Below are 11850 nucleotides of genomic sequence, written 5' to 3'. Positions count from 1 at the left end.
CAAGCGAACTCGCAGGTGCGAGCTGAGATGCGCAGAAGCGAAGGCTGGGCTGGTGACTATGGAGCGCAGATGCGGAAGGCATCTCGCAAGTGCGGACACGCACCTGTGTGTGGGTGATCGCAGAAGCGAGGGAAAATCGCAGAAGCGGTCGCGCAACAGCGGTTAAAGAGGCCGCAGGTGCGGAACCTCTGAACAGTGTACAAAAATAGAGGGTTCCGTGATTTTCTCATTTTTGGACATTCCAAACACGGGTTGAGGCAATGTTTTTGCGAGAAATCACGGAAAAACTTGAGGTAAGTCCCTTGTGATTATTTTTACTCCATAATATTGAATTATCATTAAATAATTCGACTAGATTACATATTTTTGAGGTGTAAATCGGAGATTTGAACTTAGAGATTTGGAAATAAGATTTGATGATTTGGGGGTCGAGTTGAGGTCGGATTTTGGTAAAATTAGTATGATTAGACTCGTGGTTGAATGGGCTTTCGAATTTTGTAACTTTTTTTGGGTTCCGAGATGTGGGGCCCACGGGCAATTTTTGAGTTAAATTTCGAATTTTTTGTGGAAAAATTGTATTTTCATATGGAATTAATTCCAATAAATTTTATTGACTGAATCGAATTATTTATGACTAGATTCGATGTGTTTGGAGGCCAATTCGCGAGGCAAAGTCTTATTGGAATAAAGAATTGCTCGGATCGATGTAAGTAACAGTTATAAATCTGGTCCTGAGGGTATGAAACCTCGAACTTTGTATCATGTGATTATTTTGGAGGTGACACACATGCTTGGTGACGGGCGTATGGGCGTGCACCGAGGGGATTGTGACTTGGTCTGTCCCGTGAAAACTGTAAAGTTGAATAACTTGTTGTTAGCTATGTGCTCTCTATGTGTGTTGTGGAAATTTGATTATAAGTAATGTTATAAACCATGTTTAGGATATATGTTGGTACTGTTGGGACTCACAGAGGTCGTGTACATGTTGAACTACCTACGTAATTGTTGTTTGTACTCAGTCACAGTTTACTTGTTTATTTTATCCCAATCTATATATTGTTCATTATTGATTGTTGTTTGGGTTGATTTCATGATTATTGAGAGCCCGAGAGACTGGAGAGATTTGTGACTAAGTGAGGCCGAGGGCCTGATTGTGAGATATTATATTATAGCACGTGAGTTGTCCGTGCGGATCCTTATATTATACTATAGCACGTGAGTTGTCCGTGCAGCACGTGAGTTTTCCATGCAGATCCTTATATTATACTGTAGCACGTGAGTTGTCCGTGCAGCACGTGAGTTATCCGTGCAGCACGTTAGTTGTCCATGATGATCCAGATATTTATACTATGGCACGTGAGTTGTCCGTGCAGCACGTGAGTTGTCCGTGTAAATTATAGCGCTTGGGTTGTAGGAGCCCCTCCGGAGTCTGTACACCTATAGTGAGCGAGGGTACCCATTGAGTGTGAGCGTTGAGGGCTGAGAGCCGAGTGGTTGAGCTGTTGTGACGAGTTGAGTGACTGTTGCCCTGAGAGGCTGTACTTGCTTTTCATTTGTTGTTGCACTTAGTTGCTATCTGTCATTGTTGTGAAATACTCTGAAAGATTTTATATTCGGAATACATGAACTTGAACTATATAAAACTGATTTGACTTAAACTGCTGGATTTGAAAGCATGTCTATTCTTTGCTGGAATTACTGAAAGTGAACTATAACTGTGTAGCTCGTCACTATCTTCAGTTTCTTATTTATTATTGTTACTTAGTGAGTTGGTTGTACTATACTACACCCTGCACTTTGTGTGCAGATCCAGGTATTTTCGGACATAGAGGGTGTCGATTCTTTTGCGCAGTTGATTTTTCGGAGATTTAGAGGTACCTGCCGTGTTTCGCAGACCTTGCCTCTCCTTCCCTATCTCCTTATTTACAGTATTTGGTCTCAGACTGTTATGGACCGTATTTTCCAGACTTGTATTCATATTAGATGCCTATATACTCAGTGACACCAGGTTTTGGGAGTGGTTGTATCGGTATTTGTAGGATTTGTGGATTTTATTTAAATATTATATTTTCAAACTTAAAAGAAATTATGGTTTACTGAGATTTTCGGCTTGCCTAGTTTCGAGACAGGCGCCATTACGACAGGTTAGAATTTGGGTCGTAACAAAACTCATAATAGATTCATGACTACATCTTCTCAATAGCCTTCAATAAAATTAATCAAGGATTTGTTATGACTAAGTCTTAACTTCTAGCATACTGGTTAGCAATTCCAATTGAAACTCCTAAAGAGTATTAACAAAGATATAGACTAACAGTTTTAGTAAAACTCCTAAGGAGTATTAGGAGAGTACAGATTGACTACTACAATTAGAACTTCTGAGGAGTATCAACATAGATACAAATTAACAACTACAATTATAACTTCTAAAAGATATTAACATGGATACAGATTAATAACTGCAATTAGAACTTCTAAAAGGTATTAACAAAGATACAAATTAACAACTACTATTAGAACTTCTAAAAGGTATTAACAGAGTCGCAGATTAACAAATTACAATTAGGACTCCTAAAAGGTATTAACAAAGTCACAGATTCACAAGTTCAATGAGAACTTCTAAGAGTATTAACATAATCTCGGGCTAACAAACATATTTTACTCTAAAGCCAAAGGCATGATTACTTCTTTCTAAGAGCTTTTAACTTCATGCTAATCTCATTGGGGAATAAAGCATGCTATTATACTAAAACTGTAGCAACAGAAGATTCACCTTAAGCTCATAAGTTAAGCATGATGCATTTAAGATGAGTTAAATGAAGTTTTAAGGACAGTGTAGGCATGTACATGATTAAGGGAGACAACCATGAGTATTTAAAGAACAAATAGTGCAGAGTATTCAAGGGAACACCAATAGGGAACACCAACAGTACACTTAGTAGAAGTCATATTATTTCAAAATGAATAGAGTGATCACAGAATCAAGCCAGCAGTGTCACTATATGAGTTTCATAAAAGGGGTAGGGGTATCATCACAATAGGGAAATTTGTTAAGCTGTCAAGTATGGGATTTCAGGTATAGTGGAACTTAGTTTCAGCACTTTAGCTCAACAAATAGAATATCAGAACTTGAATACATCTTATCCACACCTCATAGCTTAAGTTAAGTGCATAACAATCTCAGAATATACATAAAAGTGACACAAAGATCCAACTAGCTTAGGGCATGCTTACATAAGCAGTCATGAGTTCAATCAGATGACTAATAAACTTCTATGAATCAACAGAACCATAGAGGCATGTCAAGGAGATAAAACTGGTTTAAAGGTCATGAGCTAGTGTATCTAAACTAAGATGACAATCTAGTTTTGACCACTAAACAGGTTCACACTTTGTTTAAGTCTGGGCTATTAAGCAAACCATTATGAAATGCAAATAATACTCAAGGCATATTAGCATAACAGTCATAGTAGTACTAATAGAACATCAAAGAAGTCTGAAACTAGATATCGGGAACATTTAAGAAGCTCTTTGGTTGTTTTTAAAGTTAACCAGTAGATATAAATCATCAGATGTTTATTAAGATCAACACATAGTTCTATTTCAACAATTAAAGGAACCCATGATCCCAAGATCAATTTATCAACCATATGTCATTAACAAACATACGAAAATAGTCAACCATAGCATATTATTACTATCATTGCTTAGTAAAAGATAACAGAATAAGTCAGGATCAACAACAAAATAAGAGAATGATAGGGTTGAGGTTTTACTGACCTCCTTTAGGGCAGCAAGCCAAACAAAGAGCTCAATTCAGCCATTTAGAAGTCCAAGACTCAGACTCCAACCATTAACTCAGAACCAAGAAAGGAAGGAAGCAGAAATCAAGCAGAGACTTGGCCTTAATCGAAAATAACTCGTAAACACCATTATTTTGCAATTAATTCTTTCCGATTGTTAGGTAGTGTTGGTATCTTTGGTGGTAGCATTTAAGGATGCTATTTATAGTAGCTATTGAAGCCTTTAAGGTTTCAGCATATTCAAACTAGATAGTGGAGAGTGACGATTACAAGGTGATGCAAGCAGAGGCGAGTAAAAATAAGAGAAACATAGGGAAAATCAATTGTAGTTTTACCTGAGAAGAGAGAATGTGACCATTGATGGCAAAACCCATCGGGTAAAGCCCAAATGTCCAAATGCCATTACATTTGACCTCTGGACCTCGAATAATCATGATGAGGCTCTGAAATGTGATCATGCATGCTCTGATTTAACGAAGCACAAAGAAAATCTGGAGATTCGAAGTTGCATCTTTGAGTCTTAGGATTCGGATTTGGGGGATTTCGAATTTCATCGGTGAAAGAAGAAAGGTTCAGCGAAAATCACGGACATAGGAGACAGTAGCCAACCCATATTTAATTAAGAATTGCAATCATAGCCCTTTAGCCTTTTAACCCCTTTGAAATTAATTTAAATAAACTTAATTATTTTCAATAAAATATAGTAAAAATTATAATTATCAAATATACTACTAATTATTGTATTTTATTATTTATAAAATACCTTATTTTCTAAATTATAACACTAATTCCGAATTATTAACACAGTAATCTAATTAATTAGAAATTACGAAATAAATCATTAAATTAATTACAAAACCTATGTATATAGAAGTTATTTTAATAATCTAAAATAGTAAGCATGGCATATTTATAATTACAATTATAACATTGAATTATCAATTTTAAAATTACTAATACTAAATTAATTTTGTAAAAAAATAGGTATTATTGGTTGAAAAATTCATTCAAATTATTATGTATAAATTAATTAATTTTAAAAGGGAGGGTCAAAATTGGTCGTCAACAGTGAGGACGAGAGTAAAAATTCGAAGGGTGATGCCGTACTATTATAATCATATTATTGCATGGTGAGGACGAGAGTAAAAGTACGAAGGTGATGTCGTACCATTTTCATATCATTGATTTATTGGATTTTCGGTTTTGGTGATTTACTTTATATTGTTGCTTAATTTGACAAATGTTATTTCGTGATTTCATACTTGCCATTTTTATGATATTTTTCCCTTTCGCATGTCCCCTCCCAGTTAATATTCTATCATTCTTCTTGTTATTTTTGTTGCTTTATATATACTTGTACTGGGTTATTATGTAGGTGTCTTGTCATAACTTCGTCACTACCTCGTTGAGGTTAGGCTCGGCACTTATGGAGTACAGTGAGTCGGTTGTACTCATACTACACTTCTGCACTTCTTGTGCAGATATTGGTACTAGTCCCAGCAGTGTTTGAGGTGCGTCGGCTAGGATCACTTTCTTACGAAGACTCGAGATAGATCTGTTGGCGTTCGCAAACCTTGAAGTCTCCTTCTATTTTTCCACTTTTGCTGTTTATCTTCGTCGAACAGTTGTATTTATGTCAGACTATGTTTGTAGACTTCTAGTTGCTCGTGACTCCGGATTTCTGGGAGTAGATAGTATCACGTGGTTTATATTCGTACTGTGTTAGACTTGACATTTATTTCTCGTTGAATATCGTTATTTTGTTTTTAATCGTTAAAATTGACTAATTAACTATTTCACGTCGACTTGCCTAGCAAGTGAATATTAGGCGTCATCACGACCCGAGGTTGAGATTCCGGGTCGTGACAATAAGCTAAGAACTTTTTTCTGCTTCGGCATCATGATATCTCCATGGATTGAGAGCTTCTCTGACAGCTTTAGCTTCAGCAGAGCTCTCTTTTCTGCCTCGAGAATAGTTACCTTATCATCTGATTCGAAGTGTTAAAATAAAATTAACAAAATAACTTCTCTTCATAACATCAAAATGGATATATAACAACGCAAAGAGGTTCTATTCTTCCTATATGAACCTACCTGCAAACATAAATAGAAGTGGGAGAAGGTACTAGCAAAATTTTGGATTTCCACTTGAGAACAAAAATCCTAGCTAAAGCACTTTGGCTTCACTAGAAGCTATGAGCTATCTCTAGCTGCATAACAAGATCCAAATTAATTACTAATGTTGCAGTTCAAGTACAAATCCATATTTTTCCCACTAATGAAGAGTTTTGGCGTCTGTGAAATGCGAACTTAAATCAGTTCCAAGAAAAGGCAACACATTAAAATATTACTGTACTATAATTAGAAAAAGGGAGAAAAGTGAAAAGGATAGTCTGTCATACAAAAGCCAGTTTTGATCATGAATAACTCCATGGAACCTCCAATCATAGATGAGACAACCGCAATTTTCAGGTACCAATCCAATAATTTCATTTTCTTCCCTTTTCGCACTGCTCTAATTTCTGCTAATCAAAGAGAAGTTTCAATAACCTAGCAACGGAAGCCAAGAGCAGAGCAGAAGCTGTTACAGACTAAACAAATCAAAAAATAAGAAGGGATCCCAATTTGTAAACGTTCGAATAGTTCTCATTGGATTGAGGTATTGAGCAAGAAAGTTATTCTGGAAACTTTAAATAAACTGATTTCAAATACTATGATTTTAATATTTGGTAATAGAACGACTCAAAGAAACTGAGAACCTCAATATGTGCCTCCCAGTTTGGAATTATACCCATGGATAACTTTTAACTTATAGAGCTACTACTTTGCATAAATGTTTTAACTTTCACTAGAGCTACTACCTGACCTCACATCAATGTGCATAGATTTAGCTCAGGAAAAGATCATAAAACTTCATACGTGAACACAGCCTTACATTGTAGACCATCTTATTGGTGCCATACATTTGTTCGCCGTATTATTGGTCTGTGAATTTTATTAAATTTTGATGGAATGAAGAACCACGGGTAATGGCGATATTTATTTCCACAGCGGGTCATTGAAATTTGGAAGTACACCTATTTGTCTCTTTAGAATAGGTTGTCTGGAGTATATGCCCCAAAGCTCCGCAGCACGCATCTCTTGCAGAAAAGAATAGCCAAAATAGATATACATGTCTATCTTCAGATTTAATTGCAGGGTCCAATGGAATAAAACTAGTGTTTTAACTAGAGAAAGTTCAATATTGCAAACTGAAGCATCCTGAACTGCAAAGAAATAACCAAACATGAGATATCCTAATGAACTAACTAGCTGAGGCTCTAAAGTTCAGTTCGTCTCAAGCTTTCTTTGAAATGAGATCCTCAATCAGGTCTGCAGCATCTTGAACTGTTGCAATACTCTGAGCACTGTCTTCTTCCACCGAAATACCAAACTCTTCCTCAAGCCCCATGACTATCTCCACCTGAATAAGAGATTCAACAAAAACAACATAATCAAATCAGTAATAACGAATGTGTTCCTGAGAAGAAGTTTATTATTTCGAGATGCCTCAAAGAAAATGCAATTGAGGCTTTGGGATAATCCCTTTGTTTGAGAACTTGAGGAACGGTTTTTACATGTGGCTCTACTTGTCTCCTAGACACAGTGTGTTAAACCATATCATCTGGAGGCACAAGCATATAAATCTAGCACCTAGCAGCAGAATTGGTGGTTCTCACTTAAGAACCTAACAAAAATCCTCTGTAATCAATCTGAACCTGTAGATAACATACAGGGTGACAAAAGTGCTATATTAGACAAACTGGCAACAACTAAGAAATGTAAGTAACTTGGCTGAAATCCATACTGAAATATGTTAATTGTTCTAACCATTTTTGCAGAAAGGACTGAGACACAACAATGCAAGTGCAACATTTAGCCTTAGTGCCAAACAACATACCGTATCAAGAGAATCAGCACCAAGTGCAGCAAACTTTGACTCTCCACTGACTTCAGTTTCAGCAGAAAGAGCCAGTTGTTTCTTCACAATTTCACACACCTTGTTGACTGTCTCTGGCTTAGCCTGCAGAGGTACAACTCTCATTATTGTTAATAAATTTCATATGAAAAAAAAAACATGCTATGGTCTGAATTACTGATCACGAAATTCCACATCACAGATAGAACAGGGAAATGAGAAAAACAAGATAATTTTAGGGTAAAGAGGTTAATCACATGAACAGTCACAACAACTATAGTGTCAGTACTGATGGAAATAGCTTGGTTTAAGAGACGTGAACATAAATGTGCACAAACGCTTTAGATCAGCGAAGTCAGAAGTAGAGCAAGTTAATATGCAGAATTCCTGCTTTTTTCTTGGGCAATGGATTAGTCAATTACGCTTAATTACCCTGAGAGATTTGAAATATTACAAAAAAGTCTTGATACATTTTTTGTTACAAAGCCTTTCTTCCCTTCATCGCTAGAAGAATACCCCCTTTTTGGCAGCAAGCAATATCATTCTCTCAATTTTACATTTGCTCCTTGTATTGCTTTCCCTGGGTTTCTGTTCGAAATTTAGTAGAGTACCAATGGGAAAGTGGGCGAATGGCAAAAAGGTCGCAAATGGGGAGGGTGGTTGCACGTATGGGGATGGTCAATTTTCTTACCTTCTTGAAGGAAAGTATCTGTCCATAAAAATTTTAGAAATGAAATTATTTAAAAAGGCCAATTAATTCCTGAATGAAATATGGTTTGTCACAACAAACTCAGAATAGAGGAGCTTGAGTGAGCAACAACATCAGGAAAGATCTCTATAGTTTCACCTTTTTTTGTGCCTTTATTAGTAGAAGAGTTAGAAATCCACAAGCAAAACAAAGTCCCAGCTAAGATAAGATACTACCAGGAATAAGGAAATCTTCCATCATAAGATATTATCACTTTATTTTAATTCATTTTAGTCTATAGATTGATAATTGCTATTCACTGTTGAATTAGTGTCTCCATAAATCAACTTAAGATAACTTAACACCAAATTCCCATACTAAACGCTCTAATCATCGATGCTCAAAATAAAATCCGGCATCAGTTTTGCTAGCAACGAAACAGGCCATATTGCAATGAGTCCCAACAATCATGGTTAGAGGTAAAGTAAAAACATAGAAAAACAAGTAAAGAGAGCAAAACACCAGTTCCAAAACAATACCGCGCAAGTAATAGTGGGGCGGCGAGTGGCTGGATTCAATCTGATGGAAGAGAAGCTTATCCCCTTGAATGAAAGAGAAGACATCTTCAAATTAGAGACTCGGTTAAGTGCCTGCGTTAACAAGAGCATAAAATGTATAGTTATTTCAATGACACACACAACTGTGGGGAGTGGGCAGCTGTTTCTCAACTTCTTCTTGAAGCTGCATAAAATGTTACTCCTAATATTTCTATAGAAAAGGTGAAACATTTACCTAAAAAATACCAAGAAGTATACATTTTTCCTTGTGTTTCATTGATTACTTACCCTAATAAAATTACACGAGAAATTTTGTTTCTAATCCTTTGATCAATCATAGAATTAAATCATGAGAGAAATAATAGGACAAGAAACTTTAAAACACACAAAAATAAAAGAAAAATGAAAATATATTCTAGAGTTTAATATACAATTAAAAAGGAATTAGAGGGTGTCTGGCTAAGCTTATAAGCTGGTCTAACTAGCTTATAAGCATTTTTCGGCTTATCTATGCGTTTGGTAAAGTTAAAAGTGTTTATAAGCCACGTGCTTATAAGTCAAAAATAAGCCGAAAGCCATAAGCTGGTCACCCCCAGCTTATGAATTTTTAGCTTATAAGCACTTTAAGTTTGACCAAGATTTTTACTATTTTATCCTTAAAATATTCTTTTTTAGAAAAAAACTCTTACATCAATACTCACGGCCTCAAGTATTGTTTCAACCTAAACCCCCACCTCTTCAAGTCTTGAATTCTCATTGACTATTTAAGAGAAGCAAATTCTCTATTCCATTGCATATTTGTATCTATGTGGTTGTGTATTAATCTTTGAAATGTATGTAATAAAGGAGGACATATCAAAATTTTTGGTGTATTGCTTTCTAAGTGTTGTGGTGATGAAGACGTGTTTGTTTCTCTTCAAATATTTTGTCCTATTTAGGTTTATTTTTTACTGAAAAACTTTTGTCAATTTATTAATTATTATAATTTATAATTATATGCTCATCATAAAACAAATTATATTTATTATAAAAATTATTTTATCTAAGCACAGTTGTGTTTAAAATAAAATGACATATAGAGTATTTTGTATTTGAATCGATCTGGAATCTAAAATTTTGAAAAAAATTATGCCCGTATAAACATTTATAAGGTTATTTATGTCATTTTAACAGAAACACAATTTATCAACACTTTTTTATCAAATAATGCAACAGCTTATTATCAATTTCAGCGCTTGTATCCAAACATGTAACTGCTTATTTATTAAATCAGTTTCAGAACTTAAAAGTGTTTTTCAGCCCCTAATGTTTACCAGTTACTTCAAATCAGTTAATCCAAACGGGTTCTAAGAAAGCTGTAAAATCAACATTTTTAAAACGCAATCACATTCCAATAAACTCCATTCCAAAAATTGAATGTCAGATGGACACAAAAAAAACATTCCGAAAACAAAATCTAGAAAATCATTGCAACAAAAGAAGAGAAGGAGAAACTGATCGGAAGTGAAGATCAAAGTGATAAACCTGATTTTGCTTCAAGGAGCATGACATGGTAACAGATGAACCTGTAATAGAAGCCATTTGATGGACGGAAAGAAAGAGAGAACAAGAGAAAAATAGAGAATGGATCTGGAGAAAGTGGCGGAGAGCACGAAGAGTGTGCCTGATAGTGAGTGAGAACGAAGAGGAATAGTAACAGTGCGGAGAAGAGTTGTCCCTTCTTATAGGCTTTTTTTTGGGTTGGGTTTTACTTGATTGTTGCTGCATAGATCCTAAAGTGAAGTAGTTACTTGATTGGCTTTTTTTCTTTTTTTTCTTTTTTTTGCGATAATGCCATTGTCAATTCTCTGAAAATGTTTTTCGCACAAATATTTTTTAAAATTCCTTTCTAATAAAATTATGTTCAGATAATTAGGTCTAAAATTACAATACTTTTTTTATTCTAAAGAAAAAGATTTTACTTTTTTTTGGGTCAAACAAACGGTTTCAATTTAAAGAATGTTTTTAATCAGTCCGGTGGTGAATCACAGGTTTACTGTTCCGTGAGTTTTGATATATTTACTTAATTTATTTATGCTTATTTTTTATATATATTTATAAAACTTAACTTGAAATCACAGATTCTGTCCAACACACAAAAGCCGTATTTAAATCGAAATTCTAATTACTCATACCTATGGGCAGGCCCTTCCTCATTAAAATAAACTTGACTCTCCCTAGAGATAGATTGTGTACACTTGGGTAGAGGAGAAAAATAAGCTTAAGTTTGTCCCCGCAATATCATAAATGGAATTATGTTGTAAGCAACATTGCTAACATACTCAGACTCAAGCCATGGAACAGTTCCATATCAGCATATGTGATGGGCGGTAGACCCTATTTCACACCTTGAATTGAAATTCTTTTTCGGGAATACACTTGTCCCTTATTAGTTGTATAAAAATTTTGAAATGTTTTTATGTAATGGATTAGCTCCCGTTACTCCAACATTGCCTTAAAAGTTTGGATTGAGTACTTACATTCTTTCGCATGATATCAATGCCAAACTTTGGTGATTCTTATGTCATATTTATATTTTTTTTCTCTTCATGTTCAATTGCTATTGTCTTTTCCCTCTATCAGCCCACCCATAAAGTTGTTCTGAGCTCGCTCTCTTTCTCTCAATCAAAATTCGATCAACTGAGTCACTAACGTTGCATCAGATACTAACATGTCAATCCTGATTTATCTACTCAAGGCCCACTCCTCTTGAGCCTCCCCTCTCTACTTAAATAACGAAAAGGTCTTTTAAAAAAAAGTAGGTCCATGTGTAACCCCTTGATCGGATTACACTGTGGGATGATA

General features: G+C 35.2%; 1 protein-coding gene across 1 annotated transcript; it reads right to left on the bottom strand.

Moving 5' to 3' along the window:
• Nucleotides 1–6984: 6984 nt before the first annotated feature.
• On the bottom strand, nucleotides 6985–10767 carry LOC107806266 (acyl carrier protein 1, chloroplastic). The gene is made up of 4 exons (XM_016630387.2): nucleotides 10531–10767; nucleotides 8989–9099; nucleotides 7744–7866; nucleotides 6985–7266 (listed from the first exon to the last, which is right to left on the bottom strand). The coding sequence occupies exons 1-4, from the start codon at nucleotides 10585–10587 to the stop codon at nucleotides 7141–7143; spliced, it is 417 nt and encodes a 138-aa protein (XP_016485873.1). The 5' UTR covers nucleotides 10588–10767; the 3' UTR covers nucleotides 6985–7140.
• Between the last annotated feature and the right edge of the window lie 1083 nt (nucleotides 10768–11850).

This window comes from Nicotiana tabacum, chromosome 22, assembly GCF_000715075.1.
Source record: "Nicotiana tabacum cultivar K326 chromosome 22, ASM71507v2, whole genome shotgun sequence".
Taxonomy (NCBI): Eukaryota; Viridiplantae; Streptophyta; class Magnoliopsida; order Solanales; family Solanaceae; genus Nicotiana; species Nicotiana tabacum.
This window is presented reverse-complemented; position numbering and strand designations above follow the sequence as displayed.

Coding starts and splice junctions, on each gene's coding strand:
- LOC107806266 (XM_016630387.2), bottom strand. CDS start 10,587: ATGGCTTCTATTACAGGTTCATCTGTTACCATGTCATGCTCCTTGAAG. Junction 9,100..10,530: donor GCTCCTTGAAGCAAAATCAG/GTTTATCACTTT, acceptor TTGTTAACGCAG/GCACTTAACCGAGTCTCTAA. Junction 7,267..7,743: donor GTGCTGATTCTCTTGATACG/GTATGTTGTTTG, acceptor TCTCTTATTCAG/GTGGAGATAGTCATGGGGCT.